The 26,165-nt window shown below is 59.3% G+C and overlaps 2 protein-coding genes across 7 annotated transcripts in view; one reads left to right on the top strand and one right to left on the bottom strand.

Annotated features, from left to right (window-relative positions):
- Positions 1-13,911, top strand: part of SFI1 (SFI1 centrin binding protein) — an 81,407-nt gene extending 67,496 nt beyond the window's left edge. For 3 of the 6 annotated variants that reach the window (XM_022551103.3, XM_022551102.3, XM_022551097.3), the window contains 17 exons: positions 1,499-1,580; positions 1,898-2,076; positions 2,768-2,843; positions 3,347-3,442; positions 3,855-3,931; positions 4,764-4,866; positions 6,060-6,156; positions 8,619-8,779; positions 9,217-9,291; positions 9,853-9,927; positions 10,019-10,195; positions 10,269-10,531; positions 11,151-11,255; positions 11,357-11,570; positions 12,704-13,041; positions 13,516-13,627; positions 13,701-13,898. In XM_022551103.3, the coding sequence (XP_022406811.1) occupies positions 1,499-1,580; positions 1,898-2,076; positions 2,768-2,843; positions 3,347-3,442; positions 3,855-3,931; positions 4,764-4,866; positions 6,060-6,156; positions 8,619-8,779; positions 9,217-9,291; positions 9,853-9,927; positions 10,019-10,195; positions 10,269-10,531; positions 11,151-11,255; positions 11,357-11,570; positions 12,704-13,041; positions 13,516-13,627; positions 13,701-13,805 (2,335 nt within the window). In that variant the 3' untranslated portion in view covers positions 13,806-13,898. Of the gene's footprint in view, positions 1-1,498; positions 1,581-1,897; positions 2,077-2,767; positions 2,844-3,346; positions 3,443-3,854; positions 3,932-4,763; positions 4,867-6,059; positions 6,157-8,618; positions 8,780-9,216; positions 9,292-9,852; positions 9,928-10,018; positions 10,196-10,268; positions 10,532-11,150; positions 11,256-11,356; positions 11,571-12,703; positions 13,042-13,515 lie in introns of all 6 variants that reach the window. The other 3 variants (XM_022551095.3, XM_022551094.3, XM_089894765.1) reach the window with 3 other exon arrangements.
- The window catches only part of PISD (phosphatidylserine decarboxylase), a 36,862-nt gene continuing 24,536 nt past the window's right edge, over positions 13,840-26,165 (bottom strand). The window contains 5 exon segments of the mRNA XM_089894770.1: positions 13,840-15,127; positions 15,704-15,864; positions 16,130-16,276; positions 16,504-16,642; positions 16,816-17,052. Coding sequence (XP_089750896.1) covers positions 14,903-15,127; positions 15,704-15,864; positions 16,130-16,276; positions 16,504-16,642; positions 16,816-17,052 — 909 coding nt within the window. The 3' untranslated portion in view covers positions 13,840-14,902.

Raw genomic sequence — 26,165 nt, forward strand, 5'->3', positions numbered from 1 at the left:
CATGTTTATTCTGGTGGTTCCTGTTGATCCTGTCCAGTGTGGTTTTATTCTTTCTTTGTGTGGGTCTTTTTTGATTTTGTATTCAGGGTTAGGGCATGACTTTTATTCTTAGGGCCTAGCCTTTCTGAGTCTGAGGTTCCCAGCGAGGTCTCTTCACTCTGACTAGGCCAGAACTCCCTCTCCCAGCCCTGTCCAACCTCTGGTATCTCCATTCATCTCTTAGCTCTGCAGCAGCTGCTCTGCTAGGGCTCGTGGAGTCTGCTTGTGCAGCCTCATCTGTGGAGGGCACAAGGTGTCCATGAGCATGACTGGGGGTGGGGTAGGGTCACTACCGCCCAGGCCTGGGAAGGCCACACATGTCCACCCAGTTCCTCCTCTCTGGTCTCGAACTCCAGTCTCTGCCTCAGCTCAGTGAGACTGTCGTGCTCTCCTTGGACTCCCTCCCCTGCCCCCAGTGCCCAGAAACTGCCCCCAGGAGAGGGCCTGGGCAGCCAAGGGGCTAACCTTGCATGTTTCCCATCTCTTAAGTATCACGTCTGCATTGCCTATTGCCCAGTGCCTGGAAGCAGGTGCTTCATATAGCTTGTCCCATTTTGTAATACACATGGCTGGAGGGCAGGCCTAGGACCAGTTGCTGTGTCGTGGTTGGAAGTGTTTTGAGTGGTGTGTCTGATGGGTTAAATGCCAGGGGAGCCGTCTTCTTCTGTCCCACAGTGTCAGTCCTGATGGCTTTGCCGAGACACGTTCCCTGCAGTCTGTTGACCAGTCATCCCAGTGCTGCTTTTGCAGGTTTTGATGTCATTATGGTGTGCAAGTAGGCAAAGGTGACAAACCTGTCTCTCTCTTCACCTCACCTGGAATACTTGTTTAAAATTCCATTTCCTAGGGCCCAGCTCAGCTTTGGGGGTCTGGCATCTGTTTGTTTTGTTTTGTTTTGTTTTGTTTTTTTTGCGGTACGCGGGCCTCTCACCGTTGTGGCCTCTCCCGTTGCGGAGCACAGGCTCCGGACACGCAGGCCCAGTGGCCATGGCTCATGGCCCAGCCGCTCCACGGCATGTGGGATCCTCCCGGACCAGGGCACGAACCTGTGTCCCCTGCATCGGCAGACGGACTCTCAACCACTGCGCCACCAGGAAAGCCCTGGCATCTGTTTTTTTAACTACTTCCCCCAAGAATTTGTATAGCAGCAGCCTGGCTGCTCAGCATGGACTGGAAAGACTTTCACTGTGAGCGTTGAGCACCATTGGTAATTCAACGTGGGGTGGATGAAGAAATAGGGTCTCAAAGTCTGAGTCTTTTTCGTACCGTCTGGGTGAGGCCAGAAATAACGTGGAATGTGTTGGGTCATTTGTGGGGTTTTTGTCTATTGTATGCTTTCCTTCTTCCCCACCTAGGCTTATTTTGCTCTTAATGGAAGCTTATAAAAGAAAAAATCCAATTATTTGGAACTTCTCATTCTTTTGGAGTTGTTTACTCTTATTCATTTGGGTTCTTTTAGGGTGATGTTAGAGAAGCAGTTGTTTGCACTTTGGTGTCAGAAGGTATCTCAGCATCGAGAACACCGCTTGGCAGAGAGAATGGTAAGTGGTTCTCCCCTAGGAGGTACTGGGACCGGGAGGACCTGCTTCAAGCCTTTGCACTCACTGCCTCCCCTCCTAGGACACTATCCAGACCCAGACCCACCCTGAAGGGCGACCTGCCTGTGACCAGGACTCATGAGGCAGGGGCAGGGTCTGGGCATCTGTTTCCTTTGTCAGTGGAGTTTACAGATGGCTTCTGGGCCAGAGCAGCTCCTGCACATCCAGTTCTTCTGCCTTGGCCATCCTTTGTGGCCTGCAGACTCCCTGGCTTCTGTATCGCCTCCTACTTGACCCATTCTGATCTCTCCCTGCCGCAGGCCATACTCCACGCAGAGCGGCAGTTTCTGCGGAGGTCCTGGTCCACGTGGTGCCAGCAGGCAGTAGCACATCGCCTGGAGTGGCAGCGACAAGCAGTGGCCTGTGCCCACCACCGCCTCAGGTGGCTCAGGAAGGCTTTCTGTGTCTGGAGAGAGAGTGCCCGAGGGCTCAGAACAGAGTGAGTGGCCGCTTCTGCCTTTGAAGCCCTTCCCAGGTCAGGGCAGCTTTGACTGTAGTAGCAGCACTGAGCATCAGTCTGAGGGGTCGTGTTAGCGTAGACTCTGGTCTTAAGTTCTGGAAATTCAACTTGAAACAGTCTAAGCAAGACCAGGCCTGTAGGGAGAGGCTCCTGGGGCACCACATGGATCTCTGGACTCAGGAACTCGGCTGGTCAGATGTGCCTGTGGATCTTTGGTCCTGTCCATCAGCTACATCCTGCTCACTGATTGGGGCCCATTCGAAGCAACCGTGCCCAGGGGCAGGTCATGGCAGTTTTTACCTTGCCATGTGGTTAGGGACCAGGGCAGGTGCCCCTGTGTTCCCTGCAGGCGTCATCCTGCCTTGGTTCCTCTCTAGATCTACTTCATGCTCTGAGGGTCTCTCACCTCTCAAACTCTGGCCACATTTAACCTCCTCTTCAGTTACCTATTACCACACGAATACAGAGCTCTGTGAAGTTGTCCACAAAAATTTGGTTTTATGTGTGCTTTTCTGGGTGGAGAACCTAAATCCTTTGGCAGCTCTTCTGAAAGGGTCTTGGTTCCCGTCCATGTTGAAGAACCACTGAGCAGGGGCCAGGGGCTGAGAAGGGGTGCCCCTCGAGAGGGCCCTTGGAGGACCTGGGTTGAGCACTCACTGTCTCCCCACAGGAGGACGGGCAGGGCACGGGCTGCACGGTTCCACGCGGCACAGCTCCTGTGTTGGGCCTGGAGCAGGTGGAGGGAGGTGAGGCTTTGGCACAAGTGCGGCCCGCGTGGGGTTATGGGCAGGTGGAGCCATGTGTCAGGCTCAGGGCGAACATATGGTCTCCTCCACGGTCCCTCGGAAACCACCTGCTTCTGAGTGTGGGGAGGAGGCCAGGGTGCAGGTGCAGTGCTAACCTGGTTTCATGAGATGATTGGCGCTCAGTTCCGTGTTCTGTTAGCTGCCAGGCTGTTCTTCCGTAACACTCTGAATTTAAAGTTCCTGATCTAACTGGTCACAGGCATCCTCTTCAGGATGAAAAATGTTAAAGCTGAAATTGGTCAGTGTTTACCCGCAGCCAGGCACTTGCTCCCTGTGAGCCTCACAAACCCCTAAGAGGAGCACGTTTATAGAGGCAGATGCTGGGGCTCGGAGGTTAATAAGCACCTTACCCAAGCTCCCCCAAATGAAGTGTGAAACGGAGGCGTGTCCGAGCCCTCCTTGGCCCTGGGCCCACAGCAGCCAGCTGTCTCCTGTGTCCACAGCGCCTGGCCCTGCACAGTGCCGAGCAGCAGAAGCTGATGCGAGCCGACCTGCATCGCCAGCACACCTTGCTGTACAGGGCGCTGCAGACCTGGGGGGTAGGAGATGCTGCTTTCCTCCAAATCTCCTTGCCTGGTAGGGAGGGGGATTCTGGAGGCTTTGTTTCCCTTCCTTGTTCTTCCTGCCCCTCCCAAAACAGAGTAGTAATTCCACAAGGCTCAGGGCAAGTGCCCTGGCCAGTGGGTCTTACACTGCAGAGCTAAGTTCTCCCATCCTTGCCCGGGGTACCAGCCTTACCACCAGGGGGACTCCTTGTCAGGGGTCCAGTGGTTGGACTCACCAGGTGAGAGCTTAGCAAGTCCTCTCCCTGTTGTTGGGTGGGCTCCTGCCCGCTCCCTGCCCTCTGTGGTGAGTGCTCTGGGCATCACAGCCCCTGTACCTCTGCGGCTGCCGGAGAGTGGGGAGTGGTGTGGGCCTGGGGTAGCCTCCAGTCCTCCTGGTCGTCTGCAGGTTTACCAGAGCCGGGTGCAGAGCGTCCTTCAGGAGGTGGCAGCCAGGGAGAGCCGGCACGAGAGGCGGCTGCTGCGGTGAGTCCCCATGGCCCCAGCCCAGCCTGAGGAACAGGGAACAGACTGCAGACCCGCGTGGGTTGGGGGCCCTGACTAGGGCCAGGCGATGGGGCCTGGCTGCCTCATGCTGCTCAGAGCGTGGCTTTGGCTTTTCCACAGCAAGCACCGTTTCCTGGGCCCCTCATGTCTTGCACCCACACTGTGTGCAGAGCAGGGCCTCTGGGAAGCAGCTGCGCCATCTCCTGCGTGTCTTGCTCGTCTGAGCGCCTCTCCCTGCCCAGTTCAGACCTGCAGGATTCGCCTTTTCACCCCCTCTCAGCTCCCAGTCAGTCCCCCCACCCCCGGCTCTCCAGGGCTTTCTCCCAGCCTCTGGGACCATCTGTGTCTCTCACACCCGTGGACTCACTTATACCCCTCGGCTCCACTGCCTCCGAAGCCTGTCCCGCAGCTCCTGCTGAGCCAATCTCTAAACTACTCCCTCCCTCATTTCCGCTCGCTCTTTTCCTGCCTCTGTGTTTGTTCAGCACATGCTGTTCCAGGCTGCCCGTGCCCTTCCTCCATTTTCCCCATCTCCACCTCTCTTATCATGGATGCATCACCTGTGTCATCGTCACCTGGAAACGGCTTAGTGTTCCCCGTCGTGCGTGAATGCACGAGGCTGCAGTGCCTGTGGTGCTCCCATGGCACCTGCACAGAGCAGCTCAGCCGTGTGCAGGGTGTGGAGTCAACGTAAACGCGGCTGTCAGCGCGACAGATACACTTGGGCACAGGGAGACCTCAATTCAGGACCAGGCTGAAGAGCCTCGCACTGTTCACATCCATATCACCCTGTCCCCCCACGTACCCGCAGGGGTGCATTACGTCGCTGGAGAGAGAATGCCGTGGCCCAAGCGGACGAAGCAAAGAAAGCCTCTCGAGCAGCAGCTCACTACAAAAGGACCCTGTGCTCCAAGGTGAGCCCTGGCAAGCCAGCTGGTCGCCGGGGGGTGGGGGCCGTGTTCCTGTGAGGGGGTGGCGTGGGGGGTGGCTGTGGAGGTTTGAGCTGAATGAGGAGCCTAGAAAACGAGATGGCTCCCTTCTCCAGCACACACAGCTGTGCCCGCAGGTGGGTTTCTTCACTTGTTTATTGTACTGAAGTATGGACCAATATCCGTTAAAACAAAAGCATGGCATGTAGTGAGTATGAACCAGCTCTTACCAGAACCAGTATTTCCCACACACGTGGAGTTTTCCGCGGGGACAGATCGTGTAAGTCGCCACACCTCTGTCCCTTGTGTCGGCATAGGATGCTTGGCTGCCCCCTTTCCCCCATTCTGCTCATCGGCCTCGCGGGATGCGTGACTGTGCGGGCTTTCTGTAGAGCATCCAGGAATGTGAGGTCATTGGTCATTGTTGCTGGGAACTGGCCCCCAAAATGCCACTTGGTGTGGCCTGGGCCCACGTGCTGGGGGAGGGACATGGCTATGAGAAGAAGACGTGTCACTAGACAGGAGACTCAAATGACATGACAGAGGTGGTCCCTGGACTCTGGGGTGTTTTAGAAGAAAGCACTTCGCTGGGAGCCCCGCACTGGGAGGCCGGGACTGGTGCTGACAGCTTTGGAGCCTCCACAGATGAGTGTTAATTACACATGGTCAGGGTGCAGTCTGCTCTCAGGAATGCTCCGAGGCCAGCATGTGTGTCCCCTCCCTCTGGAAGGACGGTCAGGACTCTGCTTGGCTTCAGGGCTCAGAAGGGAGGAGGCCTTTGTGGGGGGATGGAGTTCGTGACTGTTTGGGGAGCAGGCGTGTGATTTGTGTTCTGGTTCTGCTACTGTGATTTCGTATGTACCTCATACGTGAAAGTGCGTGAAACGTAAGGCTTCCATTTAACAAATAGTAGAATGAAAGCCCACCTGAGGACTTGACTTCTTCATGACATGGTATGAAGTTTAGCTCCTCTGGTCCCGTCGCCTGAGATACAGGGCCTCCAGCGAGGGTGCTGGGCATGGTTGCCTGCCATCTGCGTGGACGGCGGGCGCTTTCTGGAACATGTGTGAGTGCCGTACACCTGGCCTCATTCCACGAGGAGCTGCCTGCAGAGCTGGGGTGACCCCGGGGAGTCGGGACATGCCGTGATCACCCCTCTATTCTTCTTCTGCCCATAGGTCCTGATCGTGTGGCGGGAGGCAGTGTCAGTGCAGATATACTACCGACAGCAGGAGGGCCAGGCTGTCAGGGACGCCCAGGTGGCGCTGAATAGGGGTAAGTGGGCCCGGAAGCTGAGGAGAGGCCTGTGAAGGACACAGCTTTCTTTATTCTCCCAAGGTGCTTCCCCTCAGTCTCCTGTCTCTTTCTCATGTGTATTAGCTTCCTGTTGCTGAGGTAACCAAGGACCACAGACTTTAAAACAACAGACAGTTGTTCTCTTGAGTCCAAACTCGGGTGTCGGCAGGGTTGTGCTCCCTCCGAAGGCTCTAGGGGAGGCCCCTTTTCCTGCCTTGTCCAACTTCTGGTGGCTCCCGGCAGTCCTTGCTGTTCCTCAGGTTGTAGACAGGTCACTCCAGCCTCGGCCCTGTTGTCACATGGCTGTCTTCCCTGTGTATCTGTGTCTCTCCTTAGAAGGACACCAGTCATGCGGGATTAAGGGCCCAGCCCCAGCCCACTTTAGCTGTCAGTTACTGCACTGCACCGACCCTCTGCCCAAATAACATCAGCTCTGAGGTTCCAGGATGGATGTGAACTTGGTAGGGAGTAACTCTTCAGTCCAGTACATCTTCACTTTCTCTTCCCAACTGATTGCCAACCAGTTTATATTAAAATGAAAGGCCAAGGCTTGAGACCTACAGAGAAATGCAGACACGGAGCTGGAACGGGGGACCTGGGGGTTGCCGGGGTGGGGCGCTTTCATGGGAAGGCGGTGGCTGCTTGTCAAGTCAGCCCCGTCGTGTCAGAGTCCGCTTCCTTGCCTGTTTAGGGAGCAGGGACTTGCCTGGTTGGCACCAGGTAGTCCCGTGACCTGCCGTACAAACAGCCTGGGAGACGGTCCAGATGGAGCCTCTGTTCAAGAGACGCGTGGAAACAGAGGCCCTTGGCTCTGCTGCGGGGAGTCTGATGCTCTAAAGAGGCAGTTCCTATTAGAATAAATGAGAAAACAAATGGAAATGGTTTAAATCAGACCAGAGAGAAAACGGACCAAGTTGTTAAATTGGCTTAATAGCATTTGTTCCAGGACAATCCACTTAGGTTTGGTTCTGACTATTTTCTTGTGTTGATGAACACAGATCCTGCTTCCCCCTGAATGGAATCCTGGGGTCCAGAATCCCGCACCTGGTCCGCCCTCAGCATGCTTCTCTGTGTCCTCAGGCTGCCCCTTGCCCCAGAAACCAGGGCTGTGTTTCTAGTCATTCCCAGGAAAGATGCCGAGGGGCTCAGCCTGTCCCTGGCCTCTGCTTGGACCAGAGTTTTGGCACCGGCGCTGCATGGGCCTTCCAGTTTGGGTCAGGCGGCCACGGTGGGGAGGTGACAGGCAAAGGACACAGCTAAAGCTTATTCCCTCCGCTGGCCTGCAGGCGGCAGCTTTCCTTAGACGGGGTGGCAGCACGTGGCTGGCCCTGGGCTCGCTGTGTCCATTAGGGCTGGTACAGAGGACCGGGGAGACCATGTGAGAAGACACTGTGTTGTCAGCACACAGCAGATGTGCAGTCAGTACCTGTGGGACCATGTCTTGGCTTAATTAAGGCCTCTGAGTCTCAGGCACACCTTAGCGGTCCAGGGCTGGGCTAGGTGGTGCAGGAGGACAAAGTTGTGGACACTCAACGCTTATCGGTGCTTGAGAGGTGCAGGCAGGGCCGCCTGCTGGCTATACGACCTCGGGCACGGCCTCCTCTCAGCCTTGGTGTCTCCGTCTGTGGATGGGGATGATAGTACCTGCCTCTGGAGTTGATCATGAGGGTCCAGTGAGGCTAAGATATCCCCGCATAAAGCAGGACCTGGGAAATTTCAGCACTTAGTGCTAATGCCTCCAAGCTTGTGAACGTGGCTTTCCCTGCCCACCTCCGGCAGGTCCTGGAGGACAACCCCATCTTGGCCTCTGTGCCTTGGGGTCAGCTCTCTTCTGTTTTCTCTAAAAGAAACTTCTCTTGGGGCTGAAGAAGAGGAAAAAATCAGAAGAGTGTGCTTGCTCCCTCAAGAGAGAATCTGGTGACACAGACGCAATGCAGGGTGTGGCCCCTGCCTGCCTGTGGAGCCCGGGCAGGACACGGCCAGCAGACACCTTGCTTCTCCCCAGCCTGTCTCAGGCTGCCTGGGCCTCTGAGCCTCGTTTTCCTCTCTGGAAAATGGGGCCACTGCCTCCCACTCCCTCAGACCCAGGGTCTTCTCGTTCATGTGCCTAGCAGCATCTTGTGGGCAGTTCCGCTGGGGCCCTGGCACACCTGTGGTCGCTGTGCACAGGATTATGGCTGGGGGCAGGGGGTCCTTGGAGGGCCCAGTGGTAAGCAGCATATCTGCTTCCAGTCAGGGAGTGCATAGTCACTGAAGGTGGGTGGCCGGAACTCTCCTCCCAGGGTGGCTACCGTCCACATGTGGTGTCTCACCGAGTGTGGGCTGACACCCTAGTTCTGTCCCCACACAGCCTTCTCCACCCTCTAAACTTTCACCATTGCATAGTCGTCCATATATTGATACTTCCTCCAAAAGAGCAAACTGACTCCGACCCGCCTTAGGCTGTCTCAGGATCTGGTTTCGGCGCTGGAGGGACCGCAGCTGGAGCGCAGCCCAGCAGAGGGTCCAGATGGAGAGGGTCGCGCAGCATTACCGCCGGCAGCTGCTGCTGCAGGCCATGGCCCGGTGGAAGGTGCACCATCTGAGCTGCATCAGGAAGAGGGTGAGGCAGACGGCACCCCCCCGAGTTCCCCTATGCGGCGGGGCTGTCTGGGCCAGGAGACCGCATCGCGAGGAGGAAAGGTCTTTCCAGAAGCACTTACTGCTTCTGTTGTGGATGCTGGGTGGTTGGAGTCCTGCGGGCGCAAGGCTGCCCTTCTGGGTGTTCAGTGAAGGCTGGGGAAGCCGGCCTTCTGGGTGGAAGATGGCTCAGCAAAGAACTTGGTTCAGTGTGAACCATGCCTGTCAGAGCTGGGTGACCTACTGAGGCATCTGGGCACCCCTGTCTGGGGCAGGAGGCCCTTGGCTTCAACCAGAATGACTCCTGGTGGTGGGAGGATGGTTCACTTGGGCCTGGAGCCTGCACCGCCCACAGGGGCTCCGGGTGTGGGCACCTGGCTGCACCGGGCACACAGCCCCCTGTGCGCACTTTGTCCCCAGCTTCTGCAGAGACAGGCTGCCCGACTCCTGGCCCAGACACTCAGCCGGACCTGCTTCCACCAGTGGAGACAGCAGGTGGGAGCCGTGGAGAAGCCCCTTCTCACTCCCCCTCCTCCTGCTGCCTCCTGAGCCCGCCTCTAGCTCATCATTTCTCATACCACCCTCTTCCCAGGGTTCCCCCACCCCCAGCCACCTCCTGGCACCACCAGCTTCCTTCACTTGGAATCTGTTTAAAGCCAAGTCACTTCAGGGCCATGTTTCTACAGTGTCATGTTGAAAATTTGTCAGGGTAATATCCAGAAGTGAATAGGAAATGCATTTTAGGTCTTTGCCAAGGCCTTGATAAAATACCCAGTGGGGCTGCGTCCTGCTTAGTGGCCCTTCATGGGCCAGGTCCCTCTCACCCTCGGGCCCGCAGTGCAAGCAGTCCTAGCTTTTCTCACTGGAGCCCGGCGCACTGCCTCACTGCTCCCGACCCCAGAGCTCCTGGCCTTTGTCCTTCCCAAAAGAGCTTCCACCACCGCTCCCCCCCCCCCCCCACCTCAGGGCAGGCCTGACTAGAGAGGGTCGGAGAGTGACGGGGGCCATGGGGTCAGGGTGGCCTCCCTAAGGAGACATTTCCTTTCTGGCCCGTAGCTGGCGGACAGGAGGCGGGAGCAGCAGGACACGGCGCGGGCCCTGTGGTTCTGGGCCTTCTCACTACAGGCGAAGGTAATGGTCTCCCTGTCCTAGGAGCGGACCGTGCCCCGGTGGAGGGAGCCTGAGCAGGAGGGCTGGGCCTCACCTCCTCCTCTCCCTGGAGGTGTGGGCTGCATGGCTGGGCTTCGTGCTGGAGATGAGGAGAAAGAAGGCGCGGCAGGAGCAGGCAGTGCAGGCCTACCACCAGCAGCTCCTCCGGGAGGGCGTCACGCGCCTCCTGTGCTTTGCAGCGGGCATGAAGGCCTTCCGGCAGCAGCTGCACGCCCAGCAGCAGGTGCAGGTGGGCCGGGGTCCCCCACCCTTCTGTGGGGAGCGGGTAGGCACAGCACGACCTGACCAGAGGCTGGTTGCAGGCGGCCCACAGTCTCCACCGTGTGGTCCGTCGCTGTGCCACGCTCTGGAAGCAGAAGGCGCTGGGCCTGGGCAGGGAGCCTCAGCCCCCTACGTCCACTGTGTGCAGCAGGAGAGTGACGTTTGAGGGTCCCCTTCCCAGCCACCTTGCTGCTGGGGCTGGCAATGCCTCCCTGGAGACCAAGAGGACAACAGCTCCTTGTGGGCTTCGGGGAGCTCTGGACAGCCTGCCGTCGGCCGCTGGGGACACCCAACTCCTGGAGCTGTGAGTAGCCCTTCCCTCACCTCTTCCTCCTTGCTTCCACCTGCGGCAAAGCTTGGATGGTACAGGAATGACACTGGGCCCCGAGGGTCATGGCCGAGCCACTCGGAACCCTCTGTACAGGATCCTGCGCCCCCATTCTTCGGCCCTAACCAAAGGGACCACAGCCTCTGTTCCTCCCGAGCATGGGAGAGAATGTACGGTTCCTTAGCAAAGGAATGGGCCGTTGGGCAGCCCCCCTCCCCCGCAAGACCTGGTAGTCTCCCCACGTCTCCCGTGACAGCCAGGAAACAGGTACCCTCTTGGAAACCCCACTTTTTTGTGACCTGGCCCCGCCCCATCCCCACATGCTGTGCTGCTGTAGCTGACAAGGGCCCCATCTCTGAGCCTGCTCCAGCCTGGTTGCCTGGGTCAAGTGAGACAGCATGGGTGGAGCACGTCGCCAGCAGGCTCACTGGAATTACTAGAAGTTCAGTAGGGTGCCTGGGGCGGAGCCTTTCCTTCTCTCTTCAGTCTCCCTGTAAGATGGAAGGGGTCGGACTGGATTACCCCGCCCCACAGAGGTCTCAGGCTCCAAGCAGCCCCTGGGCAGCCTGGAGGAACAGCCTGTGTTTCTTCCCAGGAATGCTGCCCGCTGGGCAAGAAAGCAACCGCGACGCCCAAGCTTCCTGCTGGAGCCCATTGAGAGCCAGACGCCCCTGGGGTGTGGCACCCTCGGGGCGCAGGGGTAGGTGGTGTGATTCTGGGGACTTTAGGGCCGGTGGCCCCCCTTCTGTCCTCCTCGGGAGGGTAGCATGCCTGACTAGCTCCTGTCTTCCCTCTGCTCAGGCCTGAGGCACTGTGGGAGCATGGCCTAGGCGAGGTCCAGCCAATAGGCCTTGCGCTGACAACACCCTTCCTGGCAAAGGCCCAGACAGCACTGGACCCAAGCAGCCCCCTGCCAAGCGCCCCTGGCCTGAAGCCACCGCCCACAGCGAGTACAGGCCTGGAGCTGTTGCCCCCTTCTTCCTTCATGCTGCGTGGGGTGGAAGCACACACCTGGGTAAGTCCCCCTGGTTACCTGGGGTCCTGTTCTTTGGTCTGGTCTTCGTGCCAGTGCTCTCCTTTGTGCGCTTGGTGCTGTAGCCACAGCAGTACTCATTGCTTCAGGAAGATGCAGGGAGGCCTGTGCAGGGGCCAGCGTCCTAGGGGCACAGCAGGGAACAGCCCCCAAGGCCCATCCCTGCTCGTGACACTTACATGGTGGTGGAGACAAAAGAAACCCCAGCATGCAGACGAATGAAGAGACTGTGGATCATGGAGGGTCATACAGGCCCTGGTGATAAGTCTGGACTTTAAGAACAGGAAGTTGTGGAGGATGGTTGGCGGCTGTGCTCGGGTCCAGCAAAGGGTGCTGGTGGCTGGGACTGGGGGGATGGCTGTGGATGTCATGGGAGGCAGACTAGGTAGGGCTTGCTCTGATGAGTCTGATAAGAGGGAAAGAAGGAATTGCGGATGGCTCCTGGGTTTCCGGCCTGAAAAGCTCAGGGAGTGATGCATTCTTTACTGTGAGAGGGAAGACGGAGGGTGGGAACCCAGCAGCTGAAGCATCACAAGTGTGTCTTGAACCTGTCAGATTTGAGGTAACGCAACAGATTCAGCCTGGCCTTCAGGAACAAGGTCAGGGCTGGAGATCAAAGTTAACAATTCGCAGCACAGGTTGAAGGTAAAGAACTGATGGGGTCATGGGGAGGAGTGGGGCCGAGACTCTGGGGCCTGTGACGTAGGAGTCAAGGAGTTCGGGCAAGGAGGTGAGGAAGCACGAGTGTGCATTGGGCTTGGGCCCCCCAAGGCACTGGTGCCTGAAGAGCTGCGACCTAAGTAGGGGTGGGGAGAGGGTGGGGGATGGGAGAGTGTCCATTCCCACCAGAGGACATTGTCACCAAGAGGGAAGGGAGGAGGGTTGTCGCTGTGGTTGAACACAAACAGTTGCCACTGAAATGCACGGTCCTTGCAGGAGTGGGTGTGAAAGGTCAGTAAGGCTGGAAACAGCTGCTTGGGTGGTCGTGGGACTCTCTATTGGTGTCAGGTGCTGAATGAAGGGGCAGGACCAGGTGAGCTGGCCGCAGCAGGTGTGGGGAGCCCCAGCTCCCCACCTTTCTCCTTCCCTGCTCAGTGTTCATCCTTCCTTTACAGGCATCAGCCCAGCCGACGATACCTGGGCTTAAGTCCCAGGCCCCTTCATCCCTGGCCAGTGTCCCCAACCCCCATCTGCTCCTTCCTGGGGACTTCACAGGCACCAGGCCTGGGCCTGGCTCTGACACTGCAGGTGTGTACCTGGGGCCTGTCAGTGCCTCAAGTGCTCAGGTCACTCCCGGCACCTGGAATCCCTGGGTTCAGCCTGGGCCCAGACGGGAGGATGGTCAAGATCAAGCTTATTCTCCTATTGCCACTGGCCACATGGACCTGGAGGCCGAGCTTGAGGGCATTCAGCAGCAACTGCAGGACTACCAGACCACGAAGCAGAACCTCAGGTGAGACCCAGAAACCCGCGTGGCACCCATCCATGGGGAACAGGGGGAGTTGTCTGCCCAGTAATGGCCCCTGCATGCAGGCGGCACCTCTCCCCTTCCATCCTGCTCAGGAAGGCCCAGGTTGGCCTTACCTTCAGGAAAAGCTGAGCAAAACTTTACACCTGTGTCTTGTGGAAGCCGGTGGTCTACCGGGCGAGTGTGACTGACACGGGATGATGCAGTGAACCGCCCTGCTTTGTCTGGGTCCACAGCCCACGTACCCCACGGCCAGGCCTGGGACCCTCAGTGTGAGCAGCAACCTTAATCAGAGGGGGAAGCGGGCAGGTCCCACACGGCCAGCTCTGCACAGGGAAGAGGACAGAGGGCGTTTCTGCCTGATGGTGGAACAGGAGCCCTTCTCCCTCCACCCACACCAGAAGTGTGCTGGGCCTCTGCCTGGGGCCAAGCCAGGCAGCAGGTGTGTTACTCCCTCAGGTCCTGCCAACGGCAAGCAAGCAGCCTGCGGCAGTGGCTGGAGCTGAGCCAGGAGGAGCCCAGGCCCGAGGACCAGGAAGCAGAGCAGCAGGTTCAGGAAGAACTGCAGGAGGTGAGACCCTGGGCAGCCCCGGGACGGCTCCCAGACGGGGCTTCCTCTCAGCCTGCCCCCTCAACCTCCCCAGGTGGAAGCGCAGATCCAGCAGCTGGCCTCCAAGTTGCAGGCCCAGCGCCAGCCCATCCGCACCTGTATCGCCCGCATCCATGCCCTGCGGCAGGCTCTGTGCTAGTCACCACCCCACGTCCAGGAACAGAATGCAAAACTGCAGCGAGTTTTTTTATTTCAAAATGTTGCAATTAAATGAATTACTGTTCAGAAGTCTCCCACTTTTCATACAAAAATACTGTGCTACTGATACAGTTGAAAAAGTTCAAATGGCTTCTCCTGCAGGAGAAATTCACAGCATCCCCAGGAAACATGAAATCTGGCCCTGTCCCCACAATCAGTGGCTCCCCAAGGACTGCATACCTGTTGCCTGGGGACGTGTTTTCTAGGCACTGACATTCTCCCCTCCCCCACACATCAAATACACCACCAAGGTTCCTTTGCCTCCAACATAAGCCCCTGATCAATAGCAGCAACTTTTCTGTAGGTCTGGATACAGGGACGGGACCCAGGCTCTCCCCTGGCCCCAGCTGGGCCACCACCAGCTAGCTGCCTGCCCCTTTTGCTTTGGACACCACTGAGGGGGTTTGGTGATGGGTCCTGCCTACTGGAAAGAGGACCTGCCAGCTCCAGAAGGTCACTCATCGGGGCCTGCAACGCCCCGAACCATTAGTGAGCACCCTCGGAAGCTGATGGCAGAGTCGGAGGTGATGCATTCAGCCATAAGTGCAAAGAGAGAAGACAGCTTTTCCCAACAAGCAGGTTGGGAGCAGTTGCATTAAAGGCCCTGGTCTGGGACCCACAGTCAGTGCCAGGAGGGACCTCGCCCCATGCAAGGGAGGCCAAAAAGCAGTGATAGGAGGAGCAGCAAGAAGGTACTTTAACTACCACTTATCTTAAAACGGAAATCAGAACAACTGAATGCTCAGCCAGGAGATGTAGAATCTCCAGTTTATACAACACGTTAGAAAATCTCCAAGAGGGAATCAATCGTCCTGGCCTGCACTTTCTCTTCAGGTCGGGAGGGGGAAGATGTAGGTCTAGGACATGAGAGGGGCTCTGACAACCTTGTCTGCACCCTGGACAGCAGGGACAGAAGTCACCCAGGTCCTGCCTGGTCAGACCCGATGGTCCCCTCCCTAGATAGCCTCAGAGGTCCCCCTTGAAACCTCACATTTCTGTGGAAAAGACCCCTCAGCAGCTGTAGCCATGAAAGAGGCTCTAGAGAGAGCCCAGAGCCTCCCCGAATCGGATTTTCTGTCCCGCTTTCAGCTTGAAGTTGAAGTCCTTGGGGGCCTCGAAGATGAGCACAATGGTGGAGCCCAGGTTGAACTCGCCCAGGTGCTCACCCTTGCGCATGGTGATGCCCTCCTTGTTCATGTGCGTCACGAAGCTGAAGTCATTGTAGGAGCCCTTGCTGTACCGTGGGCTGTTTGTGTGCAGGTCCTGTGGGAGGTGGAGGCAGAGCACGTGGACCTTGAACACACCTCTGCTGCCGTCCCGAACCTGTCCCCCACCCTGCTCAGAAAGGGAGGTCCGGACAGCAGCTCAGGCCATGGACTAGGCCTAACCTGATAGCCCCTGACCAGCTCTGAACTGGAGGGAAATGGAGGATTCAGACCCCCAACTGTTCACTAGTACGAACGGTGCCACAACACCAGCACCCGGGGGGCTGAGGGGCAAACTGACACCAAGAGGGGAAGCCCCGCAGGCATGGGTACTACGGCACCCCTCACACACTTGGCCTCCATCAGCATGCCCCACCCAAGTTCCCCTTGGGTTTCTGCAGAAGCAAAGTGCCAGGAAGGGAAGTTAATTCCCTCCCTCACCAGCCACCTCGAGACGGGGGTGGGTGGGGGATAAGCAGAGCAGCTGCCCCTCCTCAGGGCAGCTGCTCTGCACAGCCAGGCCTGGTGGGGGATGTGCCCTCCTAGAACTTACAGTCCAGATGGATCTGGCTACACAGGAGACGGTGCAAGTGGCCTAGCCCTTGGGCTTCGGCAGGGTCTGGGCTCTGCTTACCCGGTCAAAGTAGATGCGGATGGAGCCCACGTTGGTGGCCCCAACAGCCGTCAGTGAGAAGAAGCCGTGTTTCCAGTCCCCAGTCAGGACTACCCGCTCATTGTGGCAGAAGAGCTCTTTGATCCAGCGGGCCATGCCGGGGTTCACGGACATCAGGGAGCCTGTGGGGACAGACACTGCCACTCCCTGCCCATCGGGAGGACAAGCCTCCTAGAGCCCAGTGTGTCTACTCTGGGAGGGCCCAAGACCCACTGTACCCCCATGTCATTCCAAATGCAGAGCAGGCTGGCTCCCAGCCTGCCCCTGCCACCCATGCCCAGCAGTCACCTCACAGCTTTGGAGCCTGCGTCTCCTGATACCAAGAAGCTGAGGACCTCTCTGAGTCCCCCAGGGGCAGGTCCCACCCATGTGCTGGCCCAGGCCTACCTGGGAAGTGGCGCCGGTGGGAGACAGTCCAGTCAGTGGGGGAATGGAAGCAGTGGTAGTCCCCGGGGGCCAGGTAGATGACGCAGTGGTAGAGCTCGTTCCCTTCTCGGGTGACCAGCTGGCTCCTGAAGGAGCCACAGGAGGTGGCTGTGGGGCAGACACGAACCAGGCGCTCAGACAAGCACTTGATGCTACCCAACACGGAGCCTGCGTGCAGCCTGGACACTGGCTCCAGGGAGGCCTGAAGCTGCGGGCAGAGTAACTACTGGTCCACAGGCCTCCCTCCCGGACCCACTCCCATCCCCACCCTCTACCCTCTGACATCCAGCGCAGCCACAGCACAGCTGCCTGGCCGCCACCAGGACAGGACCCACCTGGTGGGAAGGGCAGGTCCTCTGCGGGGATGCGAGGGCCCAGGAACGACTCCAGTGAGTAGGTGACCCCCTTCACCTGCTCCACCTCGCAGTTCTTCACCTGCCCGAAGTTGAGAATCTTCCCATCCGATGGACTGATCTGGAAGGGCCAGGAGAGGCTCGCTGTGGGGGAGGGGAGGGGGCAGAGGGCAGGGCCACCTCCTTCTTGGGGTTTGGCCTGGGAGGAGTGCCCACCAGCCCACCTCTTCCTAAAGGTACAGCCAAGAGCTGCCTGTACGGAGGCAGGAGTAGAAGGTGGGGTTGGGGCCTCACCACGCTGTGCAGGCCGCACACTGGCCGGGCCTGTGGCTTCAGCTTGCGCCGGAAGAACTCGCTGAGGTTGCGGTAGTGGTGCAGGTCCTCCACGGCGGCCTCCTTCATGTTAACCCCGAAAGTCCAGATGTACAGGCTGTAGACGGGCCTGCGCAACCAGTGCGGCAGCTCCACTTGGTTGAGGCGGCCCCAAGCCCGCGATAGCAAGCGCGTCGGCACCGACTTGTACAGGGCCACCTGCAGGCCGCGGGCAGGTGGGTGAGTCAGCCACACCGTGTGCTCACCCCCCAACCCCCCTCCTCCCCATCAGCCGGTACCCTCTCCCCTCCCCATGGGGGCCACCTCCCGAGGCCTGAGCAGCTTGTCCCCACGAGGGTTTTGTGACATGGTTGTCTCTCACCAGGAACCAGACTGAGCTTCCAAATCTCTCATCTCTCACACACAGTACTGGCCAGGCCTGTGACACAGTGACTTACAGCTCAGCTGTCAGCCATTTCCTGCAGACTTCCCACAGCAGCTACCCCACTCCCTCCCCAGTCCCCGGGGAGACTGGCCAACACAGCCTCACTTCTTGAGGTGGGGAGGGGCAAACAGATCTGACACAGTCACACAGGCTGTGGCGCGGGCACTACTGCCCGAGTCCCAGACCAGCACAGAAAGGACAGGCCTCTGGTGCGTGGGCAAGTCCACAGCCCAAAGCACATGTGCTCATCGCCCCCCACCCCGAGGTTGGGGACTCTCATGCAGACGGGTTGACCACTGACACCTGCGCTCCGAGGGCCTGGACATGCCCGCCAAGCCCACCTGTCCACACAGCTGTCCCCACCTGGTGCTCCTCCAGGAGGCACAGGGGACTCGGCCTCTCAGTCAGACCCTCCTGCCAAACTCAGGGCCAGATGACCCAGAAGGGGCAGCCTCTTAAACCTCAAGTGCCTCTGCCATAGTGGGACGTGCTTCTAATTGGTGGCTGCTGCTTGCTGAACACAACCAAGACACCAAGTCCCCAAAGCATAAAAGCAATTCCACTCCAACTTTAAACACCTTTAAAGAGGCAGTAAGTTAGCGGCTCCCAGCACTCCCAGCTGACGCCCATCTGCGGGGGAAGCCCAGGGCTGCCCTATGACCCCAGGCCTAATGCCCAGAGGTGCCCCTGAGCTTTCAAGCCCTGGCAACGCCCACCTGCGCTGTCCAAGGGCCTGGGAGCAGGGTTTCTTCCTTGGGGCCAGCTTGCCTGAGAGCCAGGTGCAGCCAGGCCGTTCCCTCACGCAGCCCTGCCTGGGGCTCCTGGGTCCTCAAAGGCATCCTCACCCAAAGGGGCCCACACAGGCTCCAGCCTCCCTGAACCACCCTCTGGCGTCCAGAAATTAATTTGGATTCTTCTCAAAATCACCCCTAAGCTCTTTTCAGGCACCATTTTCTGAATGCCCAATGTGGGTTCTTTCCAGAAGCAGAGTCCCCACATGGCAGAAATGCAGGCAGAGACAGCAGGCAGTGGACGGTGGGCCGTTACAGTCACCTGTCTGCAGCCCACCCTCTCCACAGGCTCGCCTTCCAATGTGACCCTGCTGGAGCGCTCAGGCCCCACAGCACCACCTCTGTTCTGACAAATGTCTTCTCCTCCTTGGTCTCCTGGGCCCCAACCTCAGGCCTGCCTGGGGGGAGGCCAGGCCAGCAGCCCCTGCACACTTACCCTGCTCACGGGTCTCCATCCCACCCGGCTGAGTGGCCTGAGGGCGCCAAGGGGCAGGAGGTAGTAGAGGACCGTCAGGGGCCAGGAGCGCAGTTTCAGGGCGGGTTTGGACATGCAGCTCAGCTGTCCCAGCCTTCGCCTCAGGGCCAGCTGGGGGAAGTACAACCTGCAGGGCACATGTCCGCACACAGCCAGGGTCAGTGGAGGACTGGGGGCCCCACCTCACCCTCAGCAGGTTCGCCTCTCGATGGAGTCGGGCAGCACCGGCCAAACTCCTTCATCCCAACCCCACTCTGAGGTGGGGGCTTGGCTGCCTCTGGTCGGCAGACTCACTTCCCAGTCTCCCCACCTGCCTGTCAGCTGAGACACACAGGGTGAGGCGCCTCTCAGATGGAGTAGCTTCTGAACCTGGCAGGGACCCCGGAGAGGACCTTGGGGCTGAGTGCACCAGGAAGATAGTGCAGAACCTGCCTTGCGGCCCCCTACTGGCCTGGGGCCAGCTCTGCCCACACAGGCTCCAAGGAGAGCTAGTCTGATCCCCCTTAGCCCCTGGCAGCGCAGGGTCTGGGAAAATCTCTTCATGGCTCCAAGCATCTTATTTCCTCATTTGAGGGGCCTGACAAGATCACGAAGGAACACACAAACATGCACAAGCACTAGTGCGCGTATACACACACACAGAGAGACACACACACACACGCTACTGCTCCATCCATCCCCGTGCTCTTTCTGCATCAGGTCAGGTTCTCCAAAACGATCCAGAGGTTGGTGGGGATAAGCTCCCCGCCAACCCTCAGGCCACCTTCCAGGTCTGCTGGGGCCACATACACCTGACCCAGGCCCCTCCTTCCGATAAAGGTAGGTGGGCCTTCCCCAGACCCCACCAGCTCAAATTCAGCGCATTAAGCCAGGCTCAGCTTCGAGGGAGCCAGACTCTGGGATGAGCCTTTCCACCGGAACCCTGGCCCTCCTGAGGCATGACACTGAGGCCCAAGTCACCTTGCCACATGCCTAGGACCTAGAAAGTGCTCCTGAGGCCCCAGTGTGGCCATCACAAGACCACACTGCTACCCACTCTGAGAATGTCCCGGGGCTTTGGTTTCCTCATCTACAGAAACACTGCGTTCAACTGGAGAATAAGGCTCCATCTGTGCCTGTGTGCTCTCAGAGCAGCTCTGTCCTCTGCCCCCAATTGCTCAACAAACCAAGGAACAAAGAGGCACCTCAGCTGATATGAAAAGCAGAAAAAAATGGAGAACTGAGCCGAAGGCCAGGCCCTGCAGCTCAATGGTGGCCCTGGGAGGCGCTGCTTCTCCACTGCTCACCAGACCCCCTGTGTACACTGTCTCTCCCATCCCATCCCCTCCAGCTTTAAAAAGGTCTGGCAAGTGGGTAGGGGCCAAGCAAAGCCTGACACATCACTGCTCTGCCCTGGGCTCCCCCCATCCACCTTGCTCTCTGCAGAAGTACAGGGACCAATCTCGGAGGAGCTGCGCTGCAGCGGGGTGGGGGCGCAGTGCAGACACTGGCCCACCAGCCTGCTGGCCCCCCAGTACCTGAAACGGGCTCTCCGACTCAGGTCCCCCGGGCCGGGCCCCTCCAGCCGCGGGGGCTGGTACCCCGGCCCCCTGCCGCCGCCACCACCTCCACCACGGGGCCGCTGGACGTGAACTCTGACCTTTCGGAGGTCAAGGCGGGGTGAGGCCAGGTTAGGACGCAGCCGTGACCCGCAGCATCTCACCATTTTGCCGCGCGGAGCTCCGGTCCTCGCCGCGCCTCTGACTGACACATGGTGGGCGGCGCAGGGAGGCAGTGCCAGGCTCGCTCCCTTTGTCTCTCCTCCTTCCTCCCTTCCCCCCCGGAGCTCCTGCGCTGTCACCGCTCCTTGCCCCGGCGGCTGCGGCTGGGGGACCGCTCCCTGGCTAGGTCCAGTCCAACGGATCAGGGCTGTTGCAGAGACAGGCACCGATCACACACCTGCTCGGCCTGCGCACCGGCCCCGCCCTCGGCCCGTTCTGTCCCTGGCCTGGCTGCCTGCCTGCTCCCAGCAGGGAGGGGACCCGGCGCCTCTGAACCCAGGAGCACAAGCGGGAATCTGAGCCCCGCGCTCCAGGCGGGCGCCCAGCGTCGGCCTGTCTGCGGCCCCGGCGGCCCCTCCCTCGCTGGGACCTGACCCATTTTCCTTTCAGATGACAAAGTAGCATCTGAGGGATGAGGGCGCAGGAAGGCGGGAGAGGCGCGGCGGTGAGACCCCAGCATCTGGCCTGCTCCGGCTCTGTCCTCGTCGTCGTCCCCAGCCCCTGCCTCAGGGTCCCCCATACCTGCCTCCTCTGAAGAGGGGCACCAGGGCAACCTCAGGGAAACCGGCCACCCCGCCTTCCCATCTCTCTCGGGAGGAACAGCACTTTGGTCCGCGGCCGCCCAGCTCCCTGAGAGGATGCCCAGCCTCTGCAGATCACAGGCAGGGGGAGAGCAAACATTCTGCAGCCTGGGAGTCACAGCCCCGCCCAGCGCAGCCCCCAAACCACGCGCCCCACGTCGTCTTTAGATGAAGACATGCGGGGTCCCAGGGCTGCTCCAAAGGCAGAGAACTGACCCGGCCCAGGCCCCCGCGCGAAGACCGAACAGGAGGCCCCAACTCGGACATAGCTCGACCCTCACGGGCTGAACTTCTGAGGTCCTGGGCAAACCCACCTCAGCCAAGGAGGTGAAAACCGCCAGCCTGACACCTGCCAGATCTCTAAGTGTGAGTGGCCGTGGGGCTGGATGAGGCTGACTAAGGTTTGGACGTTAGCATGGATTTCCACCCCTGCCAAGGCCCACCCCACCTCAGACCAGGACCCCTCGGCAAGCTCATCTCCCCAGGCTACCCACCTCGCTGAATGGCCGTTGAATGGCAGGAGGGTGCCCGCACAGGCCTCCTCCTGCCCAAGGCCCCATGGACACTCTGGCTTTTGCCTGGCCAGGCTCGAGCTGAGGTCCCACTAACTCCCTTCCTACAGCCCACCTGCCAAGCACAGCCCCACCCACCTGCCAAGCACAGCCCTGCCCCACCCTCCCAGCCTCGGGCCCCAAACTCGCCTCCCGGTGGCTCCCCAGGAAACAGGCCCAGCGGGGTGATGGGCAGTCAGGTTTGCGCCTGAAGCTAGGCTCCAGAACAAGGCTCTCTCCCCGACTCTAGAAACTCTAGAAAGCTTGGGCTGCTCGCACGCCCGGGATTCACAGTGGGGGCTGGCGACGCCTTGTGGGCGGGGATGGGAGCCAGGCCTCCTCCTGCCAGTTTTCCACAGTGGGACCTTGACCGCTGCAGGATGTTGTCAGAAAGGCACATTCAGGAAGCCACAGACAAACCCAGCTTGGCCCAAGACCTCAGGACCTCAAAGCAGATCCCCCGTGTGTGCCTTTGCATTGCATTCTCCCCCAAGGCCTCCAGTCCAGGGGCCTGACCGGGCCACACAGCCCACCAGGGCAGTGGAGGGGACTCTGGGGGACCAGCCCAAGGAGCTGCTATCCTGGAGAGACTCCAGGAACTGCCCTGAGAAGTTGGGCAGGAGGTCTTCACGCCTCAGTCCTGTCTCCGTCACTACTCTACTTCCTCTTCTAAAATGGGACACTGAGACCAGGGTCAGGTTTCTTTTAAATCACCAGTGTTCCCCAAAAGGCCCCCAGCAAGCTGACATGAATTCAGCTGTCCACCAGGAAACAGGCCAACACCCTCTGACTAGCTCAGAGCCGCAGGACGGAGGGAAGGGGGTCCCTAGTGGCCACCCCTTCTCACTTCCCAGGAGCAGAGCCACTTCCTCAACCAACGGTGCTCCCAGCATCCCCATCTCAGAGCCCCACTTGCCCTCTGCGCCTACAGTGGCCTTTGGAGGCCAAGCTAGAGCTTTCTCCCTTTCTGGTTCCCTGAGAGCAACTTGGGGAGTTCAGGCCTGAAGGAGGAGCCTGCAAGGAGAGCGCCCTGAAGCAGAGAAGTACAGACCCCTTCCCTCTCTCCTGAGAGTCTCAAGGACACTCTGTGGAGGTGAGTTTGGGGCTATGACCAGTAGGACTTTAAAGTCATTACATGGCCATATGGAACATGAGAACACAGAGGCTTTGGTGGCGGGCAAGGACAATCTGGTTACTGTGATCCTGGATGCCTTCCCCCCACCCTCGCCCTGAGAGCTGGGAAAGGCCTTGCAAGTCACATGTGCTCTCTGAGTCTCAGTTTCCTCATCTGGAAATGGGAAGGGTCCTTCCTCCTGCTCACCCGTCCTGAGTCTCAGATCAAAGCTGTGACCAAGGCCAATAACAACTCTGCTTAGAAACCCCATGCCTCTCTTCCATCCAAGAGCTTAGTGCAGCCTCACCCCCCAGACCTGGCTCCCAATGCCTCCCCTCCCTTTCCAAACCCACGCTCTGGGAGGACAGAAGTTTGCTACCACTGGGAAGATGGAAGGAACAGGGCAGAGGAGGCAGTTCTGACAGAGGAGCCCAAACCACAGGGGCAGCGATGATGTGAGTAGGAAGGGATGGCTCAACAGGACCATGCTGGGGGGAGCTCACCTTTGTCAGGGCATGCTGTTCTGGGGGTTCACACCCCAGAGGTGCTGCAACATCCCCACCCACCCCTCACTGCCCTAGATGAAGGCCTTGCAACCCTGCACGTGTCCAGCCCGAGAGCCCAAGGACGTGCTCCTGCTCCCTGAGTGGAAAGCTCACCGGGTGCCAGTTACCTGGCCTGAAGCCTCAGCAGAAACCCCCAGTGCCCCCCAAAACATGTGTCCCCAGCCTGACTTGCTGTGCACACTCCCAGCTCTGGAGGGCAGGGCTGCTGGGTAGCTGTGTCCAGGTGGGGCCACCAACCATTCCTCCCCTGAGTTCCAAGGCTAGAAGCTGACAAAATGTCAGAAGTAGGGAACCAGGAAAATGGATTCTCCCAGGTGAAACGGGTGAGCCATCTTGGGGAAGCCTTGGGCGAGAGAAGAGGAAGCAGAGAGAAGGGTCCAGAGGCACCTCTTTCAAGGGCGGTAGAGATGGGGACAGGACTCGGCAGGACTCTTTCTTAAATCCCCTGAAGGAAAGGAACCTTCTCTGGGGCAATCCTTGGCACTAGCGGGGAACGGGGTCCTGGGAAGGGCGGGGTGTCACCTCCTCCTGCCCCTTGGCTGGTACATGGTGACAACTGCAGCATGTCCGGGTCCCACCGAGGAACACTGCTGCTTCCCTCCCCCTCTGGCGCCCGTCCCAGACCCTTCGGGCAGAACTGAGGAAATGGGCGCAGGAGGACATGGAGCCGCCCGCAACGCCCACATTTCCCTTTTCCGGGCCGGGAGGCAAGGAGATGCTACACGACGCGAAGGAAGTGAGCTCATCCTGCCCGGCCCCGTGACCCACCGTGCGGGGCCAGGGAAGCCACACTCGATCGGGGTTGGGGGGTGGGCTCCTCAGGCCCCAAGCGGTGAGGGGCGACCGGCCTCCCGGCTACGCGAGCAGGCCTTCCGCTTGCGCGGGGCGGCTCGGCCGCGGCCGCTCACTCACCAGCAGGTGGTCCGCTCCGCTGGCTTCCGCGGCGCCGCGCACCGGCTGAACTTGCAGGGAGGCGCCGCTCCTCGCTCCTCGGAAGCCTGACTGCGTGCAGGGGCTCGGCTCCACCCAGTCAGGGGCAGCGGCAGGAGACCGGACACCAGGCTCGCTAGTCAGCCGCGCCCCGCCCCCCAGCCTGGGGTTCCTTTAAGGGAAGGGGCGGGGCCAGGGGAGCGGCGGGAACAGGCGACCGGCCGACCGGCCGACGGCCACAGGACTTCGCGGGTGCCTCCTGAGGGCGGGGCTGGGCTCCCTGGGCCGTGAGCGCCTCCCACACACCCCTCCGGGCAGCCAGGGCCTCCACGTGCTGCGGACCTCACCCGAGGGCCGGCTTCTCTAGACTGAACACAAAGCCACCTCCAGACACCTTTTCTAGCCCTCAAAGCCCTCGCTCCTTCATACACCCGACCCTGAAGACAAAGGCTGCTCCTCACCCCACCCCCTCTCCTCCAGGCAGACACACCCTGACACACAAAATCCCCTGGTGCAGACCAGCAAACAAGACCCAGTGGGCAAGGTCCACCCCCGCCCAGCACGTAGGCTTCCTAGCGGGGATCAAGACCTGTGGGGTGATTCTCACCTTATCTTTCTACCCCACTAGATGGTACCCCACTGCAGGGTCAGCACCCTACCCCCATGCCCACTGAAAGCAGTCAACGTGGGATGGAATGAACCAGCTTAACACTTTTTAGGGGAGGGGGAGGGTCCAGCGGGGAACACCACCACTACTCAACCACAAAAAGCATGTGGAATTCAGGAGCCTGATTAGCTGAACAACCCCAGCTTCTTTTGACCACTGGGAATTTAGTTTCTAAAGCAACATTTAGACCAGGAAGAGAGCTGACAGGGCTTGTGAAGAGATGGGCAGCTCAGCCAAGGCAGCCTGGAAGAGGACACAGCAACATGCAGACACAGCCCCACACACCTGCCCCCTCATCTGGATCCAGCCCAACCAAGTGCTCCATAACAAGCTGGAGGGATCCTTGGGACGCCAGTAGGAACTGGGAGGCAGGGAGGTGCACAGCCCACCTCAGCCTCCTAGCCTGGGCTCACAGCATTCTCGGAGCCCCAGCGAGACTTTAGACCCCTGCTCACCTCAGAGCTCCAACCAACCAACCACCACTTGAGATGGAATAAAAAGGAGTTAAAGCACAGGAAGATGCAGACACACAATCTTAGCAACACTAAATTCCAGAACCAGAAATCCAGGAAGACCGTCCTGACTTCCCCAAAGCCTGCAGTGCATCCAGCAGGACCGAAGTTAGACCTAAGGGGGAAAAACAAGTCTGGATCAAAAGCCCAGATTCTTATTCGCTGAGCGGCCTGTGGAGCGCTGATGCTCTCCACTGTAAAATGACCAACTAGGCCGCTCCACATGGACCAGAACTCCTCTGTAATCATTCAAAGCCTCTCAGGCTGACTGGTGTCTAGGAAACTCATAAACCAGCCCACAGGTCTGCCCTGAGATTAGCCCACCCAGCCTTCTAACCTGCCCTCCACCACGTATATCTCAGGAGGGAAATGCCTTCTGGACAATATTCCAGACAATACTCAACATGATTTCTGGGAGTAAGAAAAAACCCCTTGGAAGGTTTACTCTCCCAGCCCAAATGAGGTCCCTTCCGGCCACCCACACTTGGTCCTTAATTTCTAGTCCTCCCACCTTCTTTGGACTCCCCTGGGCGGGAGTGCCACCTAGTGCCACTGCGAGGCTCTGCAGGCCCCAGGCCACTTGGCCGCAGCACCCGTGGACAGGCCAACCTCCTCAGGCAACCCACTGCCACTCCCCCGCTCCTTGCAGAGTGAACTCCGTGCCCTGCTGTGCCAGGGGACAGAAGGGAGTGGCGGGGCAGGGGTGGCAGGTGCTCTCTGTTAATTCTCATTCCCTGGGGGCCGATGGAGGCCCCTCGAAGAAGAGAGGTGATGGTCGGTGTCCCAAGGCTGGCACGAGGAGCCAGGGGCAGGTTATCAGCCTCACAGAAGCCTGGGCAGGAGCCCAGACAAGCACGGACTACCCTCAGGTGATTCCTTCATCTGAAGGCTTCTCACAGCCCTGCCAAATTCTCCCTTCATGTTCTCGAATGTTTCCTAG

The sequence above is a fragment of the Delphinapterus leucas genome, chromosome 14, assembly GCF_059928025.1.
Source record: "Delphinapterus leucas isolate spDelLeu-1000000601 "Yukka" chromosome 14, BTC_Dleu_Yukka2, whole genome shotgun sequence".
Taxonomy (NCBI): domain Eukaryota; kingdom Metazoa; phylum Chordata; class Mammalia; order Artiodactyla; family Monodontidae; genus Delphinapterus; species Delphinapterus leucas.